Below are 22,159 nucleotides of genomic sequence, written 5' to 3'. Positions count from 1 at the left end.
GGTGCGCGTCCCGTTACATCTGGCGTAAAAGTAACACAGCATTTCAGAAAAAGAACATCATACCAACAGTAAAATATGGTGGTGGTAGTGTGATGGTCTGGGGTTGTTTTGCTGCTTCAGGACCTGGAAGACTTGCTGTGATAGATGGAACCATGAATTCTACTGTCTACCAAAAAATCCTGAAGGAGATTGTCCGGCCATCTGTTCGTCAACTCAAGCTGAAGCGATCTTGGGTGCTGCAGCAGGACAATGACCCAAAACACACCAGCAAATCCACCTCTGAATGGCTGAAGAAAAACAAAATGAAGACTTTGGAGTGGCCTAGTCAAAGTCCTGACCTGAATCCTATTGAGATGTTGTGGCATGACCTTAAAAAGGCGGTTCATGCTAGAAAACCCTCAAATAAAGCTGAATTACAACAATTCTGCAAAGATGAGTGGGCCAAAATTCCTCCAGAGCCCTGTAAAAGACTCGTTGCAAGTTATCGCAAACGCTTGATTGCAGTTATTGCTGCTAAGGGTGGCCCAACCAGTTATTGGGTTCAGGGGGCAATTACTTTTTAACACAGGTTTGGATTTCTTTTCTCCCTAAATAATAAAAACCCTCATTTAAAAACTGCATTTTGTGTTTACTTGTGTTATCTTACTAATAGTTAAATGTGTTTGATGATCAGAAACATTTTGTGTGACAAACATGCAAAAGAATAAGAAATCAGGAAGGGGGCAAATAGTTTTTCACACCACTGTAAATACAAACATTTGGAGGTGCCTAACATTTGGCACCCCAAGTGCAAAAATACTTTCCTTCTCCTTTAAAAGAGCTCACAATTTAAATGATTTCAATAATTACCATGTATCCAGACTACATGTAGTTGCTGTTATTTGTGACCTCACACATTTGTTTGCTTTGCAGGTAGAAGATAATGAAGTAAAACTATCAGAGAAAGCATTCAGCACAGTGAAGGTGAGTAGGCTAATGCCTTTACATCAACCCGTGTACGGGTAACCACAACTACCCCAAACAAAACCTGGGTTTGATCAGATGTTTAGGGTTGGTCGTCCCACTACCATATCTGCACCTGTAAAGCTGGGAGATGTAGTTTTCCAGATGCTGGAATTGTTAATCCTGTAATATATCGAGCCCCCATTCCTTCGCACATTTATTTCTTCTACAGAACCTATTCAGCTAGATTGAAAAGCTTGGGGCATATGGGGAAAGTCAGATAGGGCTTGAGATATTTTACATGTGGCTTTTGCATTGAAGAAAACAACAGGGGCAAAATTAGTTTTGCAGCTTTAATTCTCCTTTCATATTTTTACTAGTCTAAGAAGATCTCATTCGAAACAACCTGATATTATTTTGCAGGAACAGAAATCTTTCCTTGGCAGTTTCCTTGCAAGCAGTGATGGCGCTTACATGTGCCCTGGAAGCTTGGAGATGGGTCCTGAAGAAGGTGAAGTTCTCCTCTGTTTACGGGATGAGAGGCAGTGATATCTGACTTATGCAGTGGGATGAACTAAAGCAGTTGGTGGGACTAGGACATTATGGTGACATTTTCCAAAGATGTAGGTTGGGATTCATTAAAGGATGTAGGTTGGGATTCGTTATCTTTAAGTAAAACCTAAAGATAAGTGAATGTAAAGTTGACAAGAGGGAACCTGTCCTGCCCCATGTCAAATTTCAATATGAAATGTCAAAAAAACAGATTTGTAATGTTGACGAGAGTGCTATTCTAAGCACTTTTGCAATGTACATTCATTATTTATTGTTTTTTAATTCCAAGATATTAAGAGATACATGTACTGTAAATATGAATGAATTTTGTTACAACAGCGCCACCTGCTGGTCATTTTCCCACCAGTCTGACCAGCAAGTAGTCAAGGAAGTTGTCAAGAGAAAGAAAGAGGCTGCTCTGATGTTCTTCTGCTTAGGAAAGATTTGAGAAAGGTTTATATTTTTTTTTCCTAAGCAGAAGAACATTAGAGCAGCCTCTTTCTTTCTCTTGACAACTTCCTTGACTACTTGGTGGTCAGACTGGTGGGAAACTGACCAGCAGGTGGCGCTGTTGTAACAAAATTCATTCATATTATCTCTCCGATATGCCCACCTTGAGGTGGGCAATATTGGGCTGATCCGATCGTGGGCCCTAGGGCCCAACGATCGTATCCTAATGAATGGGAACGGGCGGTTGGATATGCGGCCGCGATCAGACGGGATTTTTAGTCCCATCCGATCGAGATCTGGCCGACTTTCAGCCAGATCTCAATCGGGGAAGCCCGTCGGTGGCCCCCATACACAGGCCAATAATCTGCCGACTCGATCTGTCGGCAGCTTTTATCGGCCTGTGTCTGGCCACCTTAAGGGTCTGACCATACTCAAGCTAGATTTAATTGCTCTTTTGACCACTCCAAGTCAACAGTTTATTGGGGATTACCCCAATATCTCATTAAGTTTAGTCATTTGTAATGCTAAGATTTGTAGATAGCTCTTTTAAGATCCAATTATTTGTTTTATTGTAGGGAAACTGTGTTTCTTTTCTGATGGCATTCTGTTTCTTCATCCTTACCATGGGAGCATTACCATATCAAAGAATCACGTGAATTCTATTAAACTGTACGATGGGGTAAGTAAATCTGTCCCATCGCATGTTATTAATCTTTTCTTTTCCTCTATGTATGTTCAGACGTTGGTATCTGCTGAGAGTTGCACTTTAACAAAAACTGAAAGTATCACAGTTAAATCTACTGATGTATAATGTCAGCTTCTTGCCCAGCTCTTGTCATCTTGTCCTACTGTTGCCATCTTGTTGTTCTGCATCTGCTTTCCCCCCACTTAAGTAACCGAAGACTTTGCAGACGATACTCTCCTCTACTTGGCCAACCCCACCTCTGATGTATTCTTCGCACTAAATATAATAAACATTCTGTACTCAAGCCTCAAAATCAACTGGGAAAAGTAAATTCTATTTCCTATAGATCTTCTCAATACCCATTCCACACAAAGCCTGAAAGATCTCATTGTTCAAATTCCTAGGGATTACGATTCACTCTGACTTTAAACTCTTTTTGGAACTCCGTCTTCAGCCTCTTCTTTGCACCCTGGAAAACAGGATTAAAGCCTGGAGCAGGCTACTTTAGTCCCTCGTGGGGGTGCATCAACCTATTCAAAATGACCATGCTACCAAAATTCCTCTACGTTTTTCATCAATCCCTGCAATTCCTAAACAATTAGTCTGCAAACTAAAGTGTCTCATGACTCAATTATACTGGGGACCTTCTCAACCCAGGGTAAGCACAGCTAAACTACAACTCCCCACAGACAGTGGTGGGTTGGCAGCACCTAATATGTTCTTATACTAACTGGCCACTAAACTGACAGTAGCCTGGGCAACCTCCTCAAGGGACAATCCATTAACAACACTTAAAGGGCACCAATCATGACCAAAATCATTTACTAAGTAAATACACTATGTGAAAGTTCAAGAAATCCGATTTTTAAAACAGTTAGAATTGTTTGTATAATGTAAATGATCAGATCACTATACCTTCTGCAAGATCTCCCCTATCTCCACTGCAGTTCTAGCTGAGGCAGCCATCTTGGATTTCACTGGCTCCTCCTACCTATATCTTCCCAGCCAACTGTAGCTCTGAAATCTCGCACATGCTCAGTTCAAATTCCTTGTTTGCTTATCAACCCTTCTAAGCTATTTTCAAATCAGCCAAACCTGTGTGTTAGCTGCTGTTCAGTAGTGCTGCCACCTGCTGGAAGTTAGCAGGTGGCAGCACTTCTAGTGGATACTTCTAGTGGAGGAGTTTACTAAAACAAGGCATTCTGGGTAGAATACTCAAAGCAGTGTTACAATCTGAGCATGCTCCTGAAATTTGCACATTAGAGTCTCTGTTAGAGTCTCAATATGGCCTCCCTCAGTGAAAGAACCCATTTGACAAAGTAAGGGATTTTTTTAAAACCTGCAGTTTTTTCAAAAAACTATATATGTAGTTTGATTAAACGTGTTTAGCTTGTACTGGTCAGATTGTTAATATGTGTTTGATTTTGGCTGTGATAGGTGCCCTTTAAAGCTTGCATAATGGGCTCCTACGAAGGACTCAAAAATCTCTTCTATAGGGGATACAAATTTTCATTGGAAACAACATTGCCAATGAAGGAGGTGGTGCAAGCGTGTCGCCATGTTCTAAACCTCTTCCCAAGACCCTGTAATCATATATCCGCCTACACCCCTCTGTGGCATCAAGTGGATAAACTAGCACCCACCAGAGCCACTAGAACTCTGATAACCATTCTACATAATAATAATTAACAATAATATAGCATAGAAATGTATTACCCTGAAATGGAAGACCCCAAATCCACCCTCTTTTGCTTTCTGGCAGCAACAAGTCAACCTGACAATTCCACTATACAAGCTTTTATACATCAGGAGGGGCTGCCAAGCTACATTTGAGAAAGTGACAAGTTAATTCTGCTGTAGGAAATATTGTATAATAAAGTCTTCCTAAAATAGATTCCATCTTATCAGCCAAGCAAACTTCCCACTTTTTTATACTGTGATAGGAAAACCGTAGAGACGGAACAATAGCAGTGCATGCACTATATCCAGCTGGCATATTATCCGGCAATACTAATTGGTATCACTTTGTTTCCCTTTAGCCCATTCGTGACCTTTCTCTTATAGTTTAGGGTAGGACAGTATACACACTGGATATATTCTCTTCTACTGTTTTCCAGTGCAGCTCCCAATCCTAGACTGGAGCCTCTTATGTACATTCATTAATTATTGTTTTTTCATTCCAAGATAATTAAGGAATACATGTACTGTTAATGTGAATGATATTTTTTATTACAGCAGCACCACCTGCTGGTCATTTTCCCACCAGTCTGACCAGCAAGTAGTCAAGGAAGTTGTCAGGAGAAAGCCTCTTTCTTTCTCCTGACAACTTCCTTGACTACTTGCTGGTCAGACTGGTGGGAAAATGACCAGCAGGTGGAGCTGTTGTAACAAAATTCATTCATATTAACAGCACATGTATCCCTTAATATCTTGGAATTAAAAAACAATAATTAATGAATGTACATTGCAAAAGTGCTTACAATAGCCCCCTCATCAATTTTACATTTACTTATTTTTAAGGTTTACTTATCCTTTAAAGGTGAAGGAAAGCTAGCAAAGCAGTTTATTGGCAATATATTTGCCACAATAGTGCAAGCTGTAACACTATTCTGCAGAATGCTTTTCCATACCTGAGTAAACAGCTCTAGAAGCTCTCTCTGTCTGTTTAGGATAGAAGCTGCCATATTAGCTTGCCATAATATCACTTCCTGCCTCTCCCTGCTTTCTCATAGCTCTGGGCTCAGATTACAGCAGGGAGGGGAGGAGAGAGAGGAGCAAACTGAGCATGCTCAAGCCCTAGCCCTGGAGGTTTAAGCTGAAAACAGGAAGTCTGATACAGAAGCCCATGAGTACACAATAGAAGGAAAGAAATGCGGTGTTTCTTTTGACAGAGGACTCAGAGCAGCATTACTTTGAGGGATTACTGGTGTATTTATATAGACCTTTCTGATAATGATTACTTAATTTTAGCTTTTCCTTCTACTTTAATGTGACCTTATTTATTTGTATCTATTTTTCTTTTACAGAATTCAACCACCGTTGCTGCTGCAGTCGTTGTTGAGTTTAACAGCTCCCTGACTCCACACCTGCCTATTCATTTCAGTCGTGCTGCTGGCTTCCTCATGTTTGCACTTATGCCCAAGTCAAAGAGCTATCGGACTTTTTACTCACAGGTATTACTGACAGACACAGAGATGGAAGTGCTGCTGTACATCTCCACCAATCCATTGCACATGATGTACAAACTTGCACCGTGATTTTATTATATATTTCTGTATTTATTATTGTTGCCTTCATTTCTTTGTGCTTCAGTTGTAATCTAATGAAGTGTTAGATTTTTGTTTGAACACGCTAGTAAAAAGTTGCCAATTGTAAACCAGTTTTAATTTTCTTTAGGTCTTCCCTATTTGGCAGAAGTGTACAGATAATTCCGGACTCCATTTACAAGTAATTCAAGAAGATCAACTGTCCACAGACCAGAGACAAATGTAAGTCCAGTTGCTTCTATTTGGAGAAGAATTAAGTAAAGATTTTATATTAGAATCGTGTGATGAGTGTATGTTACCACACCACAGGGCACAGAATATCACAATCTGTACTTGGAAAATACTTGGTGCTATGCAGCCTTTTTTGTTTGCTCTTTGAACCCTGCCCCATGTATCAGAAATGACCCCAATATGAAATAAAATAAATTCAAGGTAAACTACAGGCATTTTTGTCTACCAATGAAATCCACTTTTTTTGCCCTAATGTGATCTCACATTTGTTTGGTCATACGTCTAGCACCTGTAATAAGATTTTCAAAAGGGGTCCCAGAAGTTCAATACTTCAGCCGCTTCTTTCTGTTCTCAAGGAAGCTCACAAACAGACAGCAAGTATATATATATATATATATATATATATATATATATATATATATATATATATATATATATATATATATATATATATATATATATATATAATCCAAGGGGATGCCAGCATTCTCGAAAAAAAAACAAATGTGCCTGGGCACAGAAACAACAGATGTTATGTAAACTTCGAAAGGAGTCTGCAGTCTCAGATCTTAAAAGTATTTATTAATAAAAAGCTACAGACTGACGTTTCCGCCTCCCTAAGGCCTTTCTCAAACTATCAAATAGACAATGGATATGCCTTATATCTAAATACTGGAGGGAAAACAGCTTCAGTGGAGATGACGTGTAGCCTTCGTCAGATGCAAGCGCCCGATGTTTCAAATATCGCTCAAACTATGTATATCATAGCTTCCATTTGCATTAAACTAACAATAAGTTTACTAAAATTCACATTTATGCTATTTATACAAATAAGTAAATCAACAGTTAAAAAGGAACTAAAAAAGAGAAAAACAAAAATAAAAAAATATGTAAAACCAAATACAAATGAACGCTGCTCTGATTGTAACCATCCTGTACTTTCCTCCTGTCTAATCTTACAGACCAAATTATGTTACAAATGTATCTAAAATTGAGATTGGCTCAAAGTATATACCCATTGGTAGTAGGTCAATATCTAATAATCATCTTCCTATATACAAGCTCTATCACCTATCATATTGCTTAATCTTGCCCATCTCACATTATCTAAAGTGGATATAAATCCTCCTGCGATTGGTGAATCACTTCTCATGACGCTGCACTCCTATGGTTCATTTAGACTGATTAGAACATAAAGCGGTATCTTACCTCTACCCTCCTCCGCAATGCATACCCATTAGTGTAAATACCCGAATATTGAACTCAAAAGTAGACCAATTGAAATTTATTTAAAAAATCGAATTTTTAAAACTCTGATGAATAGAATCTATCCGAAAACTCGAATCGAATTTGAATCTAATTTAAAAAACTCTATGTCAGGAAGGCTTCTCCTTTAACCTGTTTCAAAGAGAATTTAATACTTTAACACCAGGGGAAGGTGGGTACTTTTATATGGCTTTATGCTTTTCAACCAAAAACTGTAATAGATCTCTATTAAATTTAAAATTACCCTCACATAGGGGCAAATTCACTAAGATTCGTAGTTGCGCCAGGCGTAACTTCACCACACTTCGCCAGGCGTAGTTTCACCAGCGCTTCGCAAATTCACTAAAATCCGAAGTTGCGCTCAGGGGTAGCGTAAGGTTGCGAAGTTGCGCTAGCGTTGATTCGCAAAGTTAAGCTAGCGATGGTTAATTTGCATACGGCGCCAAATTCAAATTTCAATGGAGGAATACGTATCAGCACTACAAATGCCTAGAAAACCTTCAATTCATCAAATAAAAATTTTATTTTGCCCTACACATGTGCCCACTGTATAGTTAAGTTGCCATGAGTCAGGAAATGTAGGGGGGAAGGAGGGGAGCCCCAAAAAATTTGCCATCTTTTTCAGCCTATCACCCATAATGTAGAAAACACGCCAGCGTTTTTTGGGACTTAGAAAAAATTTTGACTTTTTTTGAAGCAATCCCTATCTACTCTATTGCGCTTCGCCTGGTCTGAGGTTAGCGAAGGAAGTCTAGCGTAAAAGGTAGCGTTCAGTACACTGCGCGCGTTAGTGAATTTGCGTAGTTACGTCTATAGCGATAATTCGCCAGGCGTAAAGGTGCGAAGTAACACTAGCGAATCTACGCCAGCGTTCTTAGTGAATTTGCGCAGTAACGAAAATGCCAAACGCTAGCGAAGTAACGCTAGCGCCCCATAGAGTAGAATAAAAACCGATTTTCAGTCCATATAGATCCTGTGTACTCCCAGTTTATTGCGTTATAGTTCATTTTCTCATGCTGGCACAGAAACAGAATACTGAAAGGTGTTGCAAAAATTAACAAAAAACTACTAAAATATATATAAAAAAAATTGCTGTCTTTTCCTGAGCTGCATTGAGAAGAGCTGTTTCCCAGTATCTGGATATTATACTTCTTCTTGCAGTCAAATAAAATCATAAAAGGAAAGCAAAGGCTTCAAGCAGCATAGACCTGTTTTTACAAAAGCCTGGCACTTGGATTGTACATCTGAATGGAACATTTCTGGTGAGAATGACTGTGTAAATGTTCCTGGTATAATGACTAGACCACATCCCTGGAAGGACCCTTTGCATTTCTTAACCATTATGGAAGCACTAAACTGCTTTAATAATCACCTGTTCTCTTTTGGCTAGTTACTTGAACATACAGAATTTGTACGAAGCTTTAGCCTATCCAACAGCAGAAAGATGGACTCACCTCAAGATGGCATCAGCAAGCCTTCCTGGGATACAAAGGTGATTTCAGTCAACACGTTTTTCTAATCCCGTTCTTGCAATATGTGAAAATATTCATATTTTCCTCATGGAGTCATTCTGCCATTCTGTTTCCTCTAGTTCCTTTCATACCTGTTGCTGAAACAGTGCCAGCCAGTGGTCAGGGTATTATGAAACGTGGCATGTCATGTAAAGCAAGGCACTCACTAAAATCTGGTGAAAAAGAGATAACGTTTATTTATTATTTATCTCTATTTCACAATATTTTAAAGTCCTGTAAGTGCCTTGCTGTACATGATTCTATATGACTTTTGTGCAGTGTGCACCCAGGCTTTTTCTCCAGTAAGTGAGTGCAGCTATTTTTCTGTTGCAATGCAGCAATTATTCCCAGGGTTTAAGTGTTGTGTGCCTGCTGCTAGTCGCCAAAATTGTGCACTTCCCACCCAGCACAAAGCAAATATGGGTGCAAAATTTAAGCCCCTTTTTGCCAAGTGTTGAGAAATTTACACTCTGGAAGATCATGCCGTTGCACTGGTGGGGCATAGCATTATATATACAGACCCTTCCATTGCATGTGATCTCACAAACAGAAAAAAAGAGCATCGTCAGGTGCTATGTTCAGTCAGTGACCCGTGCTTAATTCCTGGTCAGAGGTAGATATATAGAGGTAGATATATAGAGGTAGATATATAGAGGTAGATATAAAGTAGAGGGGTCCCTTTGTACCCTGTGCACATTATTTACATCAATATGCACAATGGTGCAAGGTACAAGAAGACTTAAAGGGATACTGTCATGGGAAAACGTGTTTTTTCTCAAAACAAATCAGTTAAAAGTGCTGCTCCATCAGACTTTTGCACTGGAATTTGTTTTTCAAAATAGCAAACAGATTTTTTTATATTTAATTTTGAAATTTGACATGGGGTTAGACATATTATCTGTTTCCAGCTCCCTAACACAAGATAGCAGCTGCCTGTTAGATCTAAGAACAGCACTCAATAGTAAAATCCATGTCCCACTGAGACACATTCAGTTACATTCAGTAGGAGAAACAACAGCCTGCCAGAAAGCAGTTCCATCCTAAAGTGCTGGCTCTTTCTGAAAGCACATGACCAGTTAAAATGACCTGAGATGTAACTAGTGATGTGCGGGCCTGCCTGTTCGGGCTGACCTCGCACCCATTTTCCGGGGTGGGTGCGAGTTGAGCTCTTCTGACTGCTCTTCCCGCCCGCGACCTTACAAATGCCGACTTCCGGGTTTAACTTTTATAGATGCGCGCCTGCTTGCCTCTCCCCTTTTGTGACCGCATCAGCGGGTCAGGCAGCGCTGGTATATAATAGTAACCCGGAAGTCGGGCTCGGGCATCTGCGGGTCGGGAAAAACCCGACCCGCACATCACTACTACACGCCAATATTACAACTAAAAAAATACACTTGTTGGGTTAGGAATGAGATTTGATATTGTGGAGTGACACCATAAAAATCCTGACAGAATCTCTTTAAATGTAAGAGACTCAAGTGTGGTATTTTGTCATGTGCAAATTGTTATTTGTTATTTCACACCTATGTGCTGTGTCTGGTAACAGCAAATAGGGGCCAAGGAAACTGTTCACAGAAAGTGTCAGGATCCCTATAAATGATTGCTGCTTTCATGGATATACTCATAACAGTGTCTTGTTTCATCAGTTTCTTTCAGCACCTTGGAGTGAGCAGTGTGGGGAAGGAGCCAATCCCAAGGGTGCACCTGCCTTTTCTACTGCAGCATTCTGAACCTGCTACTCCTAATAACCCAGAGAATGAAAAGGTAAGTGCTTGGGTGTTCCTTTATGTTTAGTGAACACATATCTATACACATGTACAGAGAGCTAACATTGTGCCCCTGCGTAATTCTTCAGCAATAGTCCACTGAACTGGGCTTTCCAACTGGAGACCTGCTGGTCAGATGTGGCCCCTCAAAGGATTTGTATGGCCCACTACATGTAATACATTGGATAGCACTGCCTCAAACATAATGATAGTTACAGTTAGAGCTGCAGTATTTCTGGTCAGGTGATCTCTTCCTGTTACAGTTAGAGCTGCAGTATTTCTGGTCAGGTGATCTCTTCCTGTTACAGTTAGAGCTGCAGTATTTCTGGTCAGGTGATCTCTTCCTGTAACAGTTAGAGCTGCAATATTTCTGGTCAGGTGATCTCTTCCTGTTACAGTTAGAGCTGCAGTATTTCTGGTCAGGTGATCTCTTCCTGTTACAGTTAGAGCTGCAGTATTTCTGGTCAGGTGATCTCTTCCTGTTACAGTTAGAGCTGCAGTATTTCTGGTCAGGTGATCTCTTCCTGTTACAGTTAGAGCTGCAGTATTTCTGGTCAGGTGATCTCTGAGGCAAGAGATGTAAAAGGGCAATATTTACTGTTTCAGATGACAATAACAATTGTGAGTGGACTGCCGGGGAGTTACTGCAACGAACTCTGTATTTCACTGGTTTCTTTACAAACGGAATATGGAAGGTTTGTTAATTTCTTTTTCTTTCTTTTTTTTTTTTTTTTACTTTAGAGCCTTAGATGAGAAAATTTTTAGTGAAAAGGTTTTTATTTAAAAAATATTAAAGGACCAGTAACATTAAAAAAAATTTGTTTGTACATAACGAACAAAAAACACCACACATATTTAACTTTAAATTCTCAAAGTCTTTAGTAAAAAATAACTTACTGATACTCCGCTTGCGCTCCTCTTCAAAAAAGGTGACTGGTCGACGATCCATTGTGCGTCGCTCCATTTCTCCTCCCTGCCTTGTATAGGAGATAGCCAGGAGCGCCGCACAATGGAGTATCGGTAAGTTATTTCTTAATAAAGACTTTGCGAATTTAAAGTTAAATGTGTATTGGTGTTTTTTTTTTCGTTATGTACAAACAAATTTTTTTTTTTTTTACTGGTCCTGTAAGCAAAATAAAATATGGACCTCAGGTCACATGAATGTTAGTATGTTGGTATTCCCAGGGCCACCATCAGAAATCACAGGGCCCCATACAAAAAATTTTCTGGACCCCACCAAGCCCCACCCCAGATACCGCCTACCCCACACCACAGTAAAAAGGCCACTAAGACAGCGCTAAAATCAGTAAACCCCCTCACACTCAAGTTATAAAAAGCCATTGTTGTTCAGGATCCCACATAAAACATTGGTTGCCAGGGTCCCACATAAAAGTTTTTTTTTGAAAATATTGGTAGTCAGAGCCCCCATACAAGTTTAAAAAAATGTATTGGTGTTCAGGCCCCCCCCCATAAATTAAAACAAAAAACAAAAAAAAAAAAAATAACAATGGTTGCCAAGTGCGTATAAAGTATTACAATATTACAATGGTGGGTTTAAAAAAAACACTGGTGTTCAGTGGAACTTACCTTAGACTCCTTTCATGGCTATGGGTCTTTTTGGGGATTCAGCTTCCGCTTCTTTCATGGCTTCGGGTCTTTTCAAGGCTTCAGGACTTCAACTTCGAGTTTTTTATGGCTTCAGGACTTCAATTTCGGGTTTTTTATGGCTTCAGGACTTCAACTTCGGGTTTTTTATGGCTTCAGGACTTCAACTTCGGGTTTTTTATGGCTTCAGGACTTCAACTTCGGGTCTTTTCAAGGCTTCAGGACTTCAACTTTGGGTCGTTTCCGGACTTCAACTTCAGTTCTTTTCATGGCTTCAGGACTTCAACTTCAGGTCTTTTCGTGTTTCAGGACTTCAACTTCAGTTCTTTTCATGGCTTCAGGACTTCAACTTCGGGTCTTTTCATGGCTTCAGGACTTCAACTTCGAGTCTTTTCATGGCTTCAGGACTTCAACTTTGGGTCTTTTTGTGGCTTTGGGTCTTTTCATAGCATCAGCTCCATTCGGGTCGTCACCACTTCAGGTCTTTTCATGGCTTCAGGACTTCAACTTCGGGTCTTTTCATGGTTTCAGGACTTCAACTTTGGGTCGTTTCAGGACTTCAACTTCAGTTCTTTTCATGGCTTCAGGACTTCAACTTCGGGTCTTTTCATGGCTTCAAGAATTCAACTTTGGGTCTTTTTGTGGCTTTGGGTCTTTTCATAGCATCAGCTCCATTCGGGTCGTCACCACTTCAGGTCTTTTCATGGCTTCAGGACTTCAACTTTGGGTATTTTCATTGCGTCAGGACTTCATCTTCGAGTCTTTTCATGGTTTCAGGACTTCAACTTTGGGTATTTTTGTGGCTTTGGGTCTTTTCATAGCATTGGCTCCATTCGGGTCGTCGGCACTTCGGGTCTTTTCATGGCTTCAGGACTTCAACTTTGGGTATTTTCATTGCTTCAGGAGTTCATCTTCGAGTCTTTTCATGGTTTCAGGACTTCAACTTTGGGTATTTTTGTGGCTTTGGGTCTTTTCATAGCATTGGCTCCATTCGGGTCGTCGGCACTTCGGGTCTATTCGTGGCTCTGTTCACGGCTTCGGGACTTCAGTGGTTTGTCGCCATCAAGGGAGGCTAAAAGTGAAAAGTGCATCACAGCCGGGCCCCCCTTTAGGCCTGGTACAAAAGGATCCCCTGTGCTCCCCTGATGGTGGCCCTGGGTATTCCTAAGAACCATGAGCATTTAGTGACCTCCTATTATGATACATTTGTTCTTTACACTAGTTCCTGCCTGTTGGCAACAAAGATCATTAGAACGTAGCAAGTTCTGCTACGTCACCATTATTTAGTCTTTGTATCAGATTGCTCATTTTAATCAGATTATTATATCAGTGTATAATCCTTATTATCAATTCTGAAATGTTAATTCTCACCAGCTTCAGATGGAACGTCTATCGGCAGCCTGCTGACAGCACGGAGGATTTTCAGCACTTTCAGAGGCACCTCTCCAGTGTCCTGGAAGTAAAACGGAAGCACGGTGTTCATAAGGCTGCTTACTTCCGCAGGAAAATCCGGATGCTTGTCGTGTTAGACGGGTAAGAGCCATTCTTCCTTTCTATTTCCATTTTCTACATAAACATTCAGTATGCCTGTAAGACGGCCGAATGTTATAAGTTACTGTTCAGGTGCATATTTGGCCAGTACTAATAAATGTTCCCTACATTTTATTTTGTTATGTGTTACATCAGAAAGGCAGATAATAGGATGGAGGATAAGTAAACCTTAAAAATAAGGGAATGTAAAATTGATGAGGGTGTTATGCTAAGCACTTTTGCAATGTACATTCATTATTTTTTTTTTAATTCCAAGATATTAAAGGATACATGTACTGTTAATATGAATGAATTTTGTTACAACAGCGCCACCTGCTGGTCAGTTTCCCACCAGTCTGACCAGCAAGTAGTCAAGGATGTTGTCAGGAGAAAGAAAGAGACTGATGTTCTTCTGCTTAGGAAAAAAAATCTAAATCTAAACATGAGCAGAAGAACATCAGAGCAGCCTCTTTCTTTCTCCTGACAACTTCCTTGACTGCTTGGTGGTCAGACTGTTGTAACAAAATTCATTCATATTAACAGTACATGTATACTTTAATACAGGGGTACCCAAAAGGTAGATCGTGATCTACCAGTAGACCTTTAGCTGGTGATAAGTAGATCTCAAGACACTGTCAACAAACATCTTGTCAAAATATATCTCATATTTCATGCTTTTCATTCAGATATTTATCATGTTAAGGTTACATAAGAAATAGATGTTTGTTAAACAAAGGAATTTACATCTTCTCGTGAATGTATATTTAAGTAATATTTTGCATGGAACAGCTTTTATGGATGCAGATCATAATGGGACAGTATCACTAAAAGTAGACCTCGCATAAGTAAAGTATGGGCACTCCGGCCTTAATATCTTGGAATTGAAAGAAAAAAAAATGAATGTAAATTGCAAAAGTGCTTAGAATAGCCCCCTCGTCAATTTTACATTCACTTATTTTCAAGGTTTACTTATCCTTTTAGCTTCAGACCCAACAAAGTCTGTATCATGTGGGAGGCCCACCACCTCTATAACTAGGGATGAACCAAATCCACTATTTGGGATTCGGCTGAATCTGTCACAAAGGATTCGGCCGAATACCATAACAAATCTGAATCTTAAAGGAAAGGAAAAAGTGAGGAAAAAATTATTTACTTTCCCTTCACACCCCTAATTTACAAATGCAAATTTGGATTTGTTTCGGCCAGGCACAAGGATTCAGTAAAATTCGAATCCTGCTGAAAAAGGCCGAATCCCGAACCGAATCCTGAATTCGATGCATCCCAATCTATAACCCTATTCAAGTACTTCCCTGTTGCCCAATGGTATGTTCTTTAGCCCGATAACGACTCTCCGTTGCTGGAGCGGCAGTAATTGGTTTTCTGCTCACTTGGCCAGATAGAGGCTTCTTTCTGCATGTTATGTACACCTGTAAATTCTTATGTAAAACCCTTTATTTATGTTCCCTTGTAGCATATATATTTGCCTTGGAAGCAGATAACAATTCTGTCTGTTTTTGGAATCGCTGAACTTTGTGTATCTGCCGACAGCCGTCCTTACATGTTTGATTTTCATTTCATCCCTGTTCTGTCCTCACAGATACTCAGATGTGCTTGATGTAGTGCAGGCTCTACAGACTCACTATGACCCCGAAGTCAGGTCCTCGTTTGTTATTGGGGCAGTCACCGCCTGTGTGAATCCCTTGAGCTGCTTCATGGAACACAGGTAAAGTATTGATATAGCCCCAGTTATACTAACAGAGCAAGGTATTCTATATGGGATATACAGACTGATTAGGTAACTCTATTCATACATTGCAATGCTAACTTAACAGGGTTGTTCACCTTTGAATTAACTGTTAGTATGATGCAGATATTGCAATTCTGAGACCATTTGCAATTGGTTTTCATTTTTTATTATCTGTTGTTTTTGAGTTATTTAGCTTTATTCGGCAACTCTCCGGTTTATAATTTCAGCAATCTAGTTGCTGGGGTTCAAATGACCCTAGCAACCATGCATTTTGCGATTTGAATAAGAGACTGGAATATGAATAGAAAGGAATAGAAAGATGAGTAATGAAAAGTAGCAATAACAATATATTTGTAGCTTTACAGAGCATTTGTTTTTAAATGGGTCAGTGACCCCTATTTGCAAGCTGGAAAAAGTCAGAAGAAGGCAAAAATTAATAATCTATAAATAATGAAGACCGATTGAAAAGTTGATTAGAATTGGCCAGTCTATAACATACTAAAAGTTAATTTAAAGGCAAACCACCCTTTAACATTCAGGGGTTTGAGAATTATATGCAATACTTTTCTGTCACTTTCTTTCCTTTGAACTGCTGGTTCTGGCTCTTGAAACACTGTAACAGAAGCAATCTGATTACCAGAGTTGCAGTGAAGCATGCAAGCCATTGTGGGAACTGAAATCTTGGCTGGAGCTACACTGCGCTGAAGAGAGAGACGGGCAAATACTGGTTTCTAATGCCATCGCATTTACAAATAACAGTACCTGTACTATGTTGAAACTTTCAGTTGCTTGGAATTGTGTAGAAAGTTGTGCGAGGCCACCCTTTTAAAGGAACAGTTCAGTATAAAAATAAAAACTGGGTAAATAGAGAGACAAAATAAAAATGTATCTCATTTAGTTAGTTAGCCAATCAAAGTCCGGGAGTTACGAGCCGTACAACTGTCACTAAACCATTGGACTCACCGTCTGCAGGGAAAGCCAGTTGACAACATCACTACAGTGGCATACGTAAATTGTCAAGGAGGAACACGCAGCAGAGCAGCACTGAAGGAAGCCCGACTAATATCGGGGTGGGTGGAAGCCAACCGAGTAAGATTGTCAGCCATTCACATCCCAGGAGTGTCCAACATTAAAGCAGATTTTCTCAGCTGGAATCAGGCGCATTCAGGCAAATGGGAGCTTCATCCGGAGGCTTTCTCGGAGTTAGTAAATCTCTAGGGTCAACCACAGATAGATCTAATGGCATCCAGAACCAATGGAAAAGATTCTTTGCTCGCGGCCGAGACGCACTAGCAGCAGGTGTGGACAACATGACGCAGCCTTGGACATTCGACCTAGCATACATCTTCCCACTCTTCCGATGCTGCCTCAGTCCTCAAGAAGATCAGGCGATCTTCCATCACAGTTATCATGGTAGCTCCCTACTGGCCTCGAAGGACAATGATTCTCGGATCTGCATGAGATCCACCTAAAAAAATCCACCTAAAATACAGATAAGATCTTCTCGGTAAAGGTCCAGTGACACACCCCAATCCCGGCCTATTCGCTTTGACGGGGTGGCTGTTGAGGCATCAATCTGGTTAAAGGAGAAGGAAAGCTCGTCGGCGCTAACCCCCCTTCTTCCTGCTTTGACCGGCGCATGCGCAGTAGGATCATTTCGCCGGTACGATCTACTGCGCATGTGCGTGACTTTTGGCGCATGCGCAGTAGATCCGTACCGACGAAATGATCCTACTGCGCATGCGCCAAAACGCCGGTCAAAGGAGGAAGAAGATCGCGTGGAAGAAGATGTCGCCTGTGAACTCCCTGGACTGGACCTGCGCAGAAGGGTAAGTAACAAGTTAGGGGCATTTGCCCAGCGGGAGGGGTAGGCCAGGGGGGAGGAGGGAGGGGGGCAATACACGGGAGGGGGGAGGGGGGTTAGCGCCGACGAGCTTTCCTTCTCCTTTAAGAAAGGGAATAGCAGAAGAAGTTATTTTAACGATGTTAAAGGCACATAAACCCACGTCTTCCAAGTCACAGAGTGTGGCACTCCTTCTACAACTGGTGTAAAAAGGATTTTTTGATACTCACCGTTGGTGACCAGTTGGTCGTGTCCTGGATAATCCCTGGTTTTCATTCTGCCTATTTTAGTTATACTTCTTGTTCTACTGAATGTTGAGCACAGTGTGTGGGGTTAAGCCAAGCATGGCACGCCCCTTAATTATAATTCACATGTCCTGCCTCCTGGAGGGTGGAGCTTAACCCCATCGTCAACTGTTTTTTTTTTTTGGTTGTGCAGTTTGCTAACAATCTAAACACCAAACATGAGAACTCAGGAGAAACGTAATAATCTTTAAACAATGATGTATGTTGACCATCTGCCAATTTAGTTGAATGCTAACGATTACCACATACTATATAAATGAATCTGAAGATGAACATCCGCTGGCCTTTGTTTATAAAGAGAAATCGGCTTGCAGCCTTGCCGTACAGCCTTGGTGCTTGTTCAGGTCTGAGTAATCTGGATTTTTTAGTGCAATCACATTAAATTGCTGGCCTGTAGATGGAGCTCTGGCCTCATCCATGCCTTTTATAACTAGTATTAACAATAAACCCTGAGGGTAAAGTAGTGCTCTGCACAGTACATTGGAGGGAAATATCACAGCGTTCTATTTATATGTATGAGCTGAGCATATTTATTCATATTATCTGGGGCACTTGCACACAATCGATACAGGCCCTCATGCAAAATCAGCAATGGTGTTACAAGGGCTCACCTCAACTGCCAGTCCCCTCCAAGGGGGTATAGACTTAATACACTTAAATGGATAGACTTAGTAATTTGGGAAAGAACTTGGATGCACAGTGCCTCTGGGCAAGGGGCCAGGGTAGCAGCAGTTTTTTGCGTGAGAGAGGCTGCGGTTATCACCGACACTGCAACACCTCACTCGTGAGCACAACACAATGCCGCTGCAGTACTAGGCCTTATCTTAACTGCTTTGAAGTCAGGCCTCTTGTATTTTAGTGGTTCTGTTCAGGAGGTTTATTTGTACCTGCTGTTTTACTACAACCTTGTCACACTGGGGCACACTAATATAAAAAAATATTACCTGCCCTAGAATATAAATGTATTTAAGGAGCAGTCATTTATAGCTAAGGGCATGTAAAAGTTCTTTTGTGACTTCCCCCTTAATGTCATTGTCACGGGAATGAAACATCACCATTCTAAACAGGTTTTTTTTCTATTTTCTAGGTTTACATTTCCAAAATTCCTGGAGCAGTGCTCACAAGGTATTCATATGTTTTTTTTTAACTTCTGTGTAATGTTCTATGTTCTAAGGGGAAGTCTTTGGGCCAATGTTCTATTTATTTAAACATGGGAGTTTTTCTCTTCCTTTCTTTTCTTTATAAAGAAAAGTAAATGTATAGGGACACTAATTAATCACTAATGTTTGCTGAATGCCTGGGTAATCTGTTTGTTCAGGGAACCCTTGCCTTATATAACAAGGTAACCGTAAACCAGTCTTCATCCCTAAATCTCATCTGGGCTTCCAAGTCCATCTAGGAAAGCTAATAAGGAATCTCTCCAAATCCTAAACCCTATATGACCAACAGGCTTGCTTCCTAGGTAAGGGGGGAAGCTCTACAATAAGGCTTATCATTTGTTGTGTCCTGTAGGTATTGTGAGCAGCGTGGCTATGACCAGTCTTACTACAGAGCAGAGGCATCCTAGCTTTGTGCTGGTCCAGAAACTGATCAGAGCAGCCAACCCTGGGGCTGCATTTATTCTAGCAGAAAAGGGAATAGTTACCAGGTAAGAATACGCCATAGCTTTATTTAGACTATGCATAGCTTTCATGTGGTAGAGTCCTGTGCGGAACCAATTTCTAGGACCCGGACCCGACCCGCAGCCCACGACCCCAACCGCAACCCGCATATTTACCCACTTTGATCCGACCCGAACCCGCAACTTTCTTATCCGCAACCTGACCCATAACCCACCGACCACCATCAAACAGGAAGTGATGGTGCTGCAAACCAGAAGTGACATCATGAACAAGTTTTGTAAAACTTTAAAAGTAGTAAAATATAGACAATATTACATAAGATAAAAAATTTAGATGAGACCCACAACCTGACCTGCAGAACCGCAACTACGCAGACCCGCGGATATACCCACACCTGAAAATCCTCCCCTCATTCCACAGGGTGCCCACTTTTTTTGCTGGTAACCCATGGGTACCCGACCCGCTGCAGGACTCTTATCATGTGGTACCTGTCCTTTTATCCCATGGGGCAAACCATTCTCATTGGCACTTACTGCAATTCTCTTCTCTGTGGAGTTTAGTACACACAAATACTTTGTTTTTTCATAGGAATGAGGATATTGAACTGATTATGTCGGACAGCAGCTTTACTAACCCACAGATGCTGAGAGCTCGCTACCTGATGTACCCTGGATGGTAAGGAATGGATAATGTCACTGACTAATGAACAAAGAGGTGCAATTTCATGGCTCATTTTTTTTTCTAATGTTTATAGTCAACAAATATCTCACTTGACCCTGCCCACCATTTGTTGTTTTGCTACTTGATGGAAGGTGCTCCAAACTATAAGTTTGTACAATTGTTAATTAACTCAAAGCAAAACAGATAAAAAACCTAAAAAACTTATCCAGAGGTGCACTAAGCAGTTTACTTTTATTTATAGGTTTGAAGGAAAATTCTCATCTGGACCTGCTTTCCCGAAGATTGATCAGATCTGTGTGAGGTTCAGCCGTCCCTTAGAAAAAGCACGCTTTATGACACGATGCAAAGGTAAGTGGTCTAGTGATGTTGCTCGTTTCCAATACTAATCGGAAGTCAAGGAAGTTGTCAGGAGAAAGAAAGTCCCTGCTCTGGTGTTCTTCTGCTTAGGAAAGGTTTCAGAAAGGTTTCTATTTTATCTAAGTAGAAGAACATCAGAGCAGCCTCTTTCTTTCTCCTGACAACTTCCTTGACTACTTGCTGGTCAGACTGGTGGGAAACTGACCAGCAGGTGGAGCTGTTGTAACAAAATTCATTCATATTAACAGTACATGTATCCCTTAATATCTTGGAATTTAAAAATAATAAATAATGAATGTACATTGCAAACGTGCTTAGAATAGCCCCCTCATCACTTTTACATTCACTTATGTTTAAGGTTTACTTATCCTTTAAATAGAAGGTAATATATTGTATAGACTGCCAGAGTTATGTGAAAACTGCTAGCTACTAAACTAAAATCTGTACTTGTGTTTCTTTCTGTTTAATAGCAATCAAGAGCTCTATAAAGACCTACCCATTTTTTGGAAACCTATACCATATTGCGGGGAGAGTGTTATTTTCAGGTAAATACAATGAGAAATCTTCCAAAATAAAGAGTTTCCCTATGAACACTTACACGTCGCCTGTTTTGATTTGTGTTTGGTAAGCGCATCAAGGAACAGGCTCTGTACAGTTAAAGGAGAAGGAAAGTTATCGAAGCAGTTTATTGCCAATAGATTAGCCACAATAGTACAAGCTATAACACTATTTTTATTCTTTAGAATGTTTTCCATGCCTAAGTAAACAGCTCTAGAAGCTCTCTGTTTGTTTATGATAACAGCTGCCATATTAGCTTGGTGTGACATCACTTCCTGAGTCTCTCCCTGCTCACTCATAGCTCTGGGCTCAGATTACAGCAGAGAAGGGTGGGGGAAGAGGAACAAACTGAGCATGCTCACGCCGGGGCAAGGAGGTTTAAGCTGAAAACAGGAAGTCTGATACAGAAGCCCATGAGTACACAATAGAAGGAAAGAAATGCTGTGTTTCTTTTGACAGAGGACTCAGAGCAGCATTACTTTGAGGGATTACTGGTGTATTTATATAGACCATTCTGATAAAATTTACCTAATTTTAGCCTTTCCTTCTCCTTTAATGTTGCTAATATTCTGTTGTAGATTCTGAGCAGAGGGTAGAAGTGTGCCATGACACGTTAGTCAACTCACTGCGTCTCGCCCCAGTGGAGGATGGTCCCAGCCCACCTCCTGATCCAAAACGTGATCAGCGAGAGACCACTCAGCCGTGTATGCTGGTTTTTACTGGCTGCTCCCTCAAAGAGGACGACGTGAAGGACTGGCTGAGACAATGTGCTAAGCAGGTGACCTGTGTACTATTAAAATGTTGTCTTGTTTCTTAGTCAAAATGGGCATTTCATCACTCTAGGCATCAGCTGCTCTTGTACCAGAGTGTGTGTGGGGAGGGGGTAATAGAATGGTAACATCACTCACAGTAATAAAAAGGGAACTGTCACGAAAATAAAAATGTAATTTAAGCTACAGCATACAGAAATAAGAAGTTTTCTAAATATAATCAATTAAAAATTCTGTACTGTTTCTGAAAAAATCAAGTTTACCTTCACTATTCCTCTCTCAGCATCTGATTCTCTCCATTCTGTCTTCATGCAGCAGTTGGGTGTCAGATATTCATTGACAGTTAGATCCAATATATCTTATAGGGGGGCTCCTTTTGCCTAGAAGATGTATTAGAGCTCACTCTATTAAAATCACCAGACATCATGTCTCTCTACATGCAGAATTTGTGCAAAAGGCAGTTATTTTGTTA

At 40.6% G+C, this 22,159-nt stretch overlaps 1 protein-coding gene across 1 annotated transcript in view; it reads left to right on the top strand.

The window, feature by feature from the left end:
• Window positions 1–22,159, top strand: part of dnaaf9.L (dynein axonemal assembly factor 9 L homeolog) — a 98,672-nt gene that overhangs the window by 73,031 nt on the left and 3,482 nt on the right. Inside the window, exons 19-34 of the mRNA XM_018227100.2 lie at window positions 913–963; window positions 1,366–1,453; window positions 2,520–2,623; window positions 5,656–5,802; window positions 6,026–6,117; window positions 8,783–8,884; window positions 10,550–10,667; window positions 11,276–11,364; window positions 13,649–13,807; window positions 15,402–15,527; window positions 18,787–18,824; window positions 19,212–19,347; window positions 19,910–19,996; window positions 20,244–20,350; window positions 20,830–20,904; window positions 21,496–21,695. Coding sequence (XP_018082589.1) covers window positions 913–963; window positions 1,366–1,453; window positions 2,520–2,623; window positions 5,656–5,802; window positions 6,026–6,117; window positions 8,783–8,884; window positions 10,550–10,667; window positions 11,276–11,364; window positions 13,649–13,807; window positions 15,402–15,527; window positions 18,787–18,824; window positions 19,212–19,347; window positions 19,910–19,996; window positions 20,244–20,350; window positions 20,830–20,904; window positions 21,496–21,695 — 1,719 coding nt within the window. The remainder of the gene's footprint in view (window positions 1–912; window positions 964–1,365; window positions 1,454–2,519; window positions 2,624–5,655; window positions 5,803–6,025; window positions 6,118–8,782; window positions 8,885–10,549; window positions 10,668–11,275; window positions 11,365–13,648; window positions 13,808–15,401; window positions 15,528–18,786; window positions 18,825–19,211; window positions 19,348–19,909; window positions 19,997–20,243; window positions 20,351–20,829; window positions 20,905–21,495; window positions 21,696–22,159) is intronic.

Source organism: Xenopus laevis, chromosome 1L (assembly GCF_017654675.1).
Source record: "Xenopus laevis strain J_2021 chromosome 1L, Xenopus_laevis_v10.1, whole genome shotgun sequence".
NCBI classification, from domain to species: Eukaryota; Metazoa; Chordata; class Amphibia; order Anura; family Pipidae; genus Xenopus; species Xenopus laevis.
This window is presented reverse-complemented; position numbering and strand designations above follow the sequence as displayed.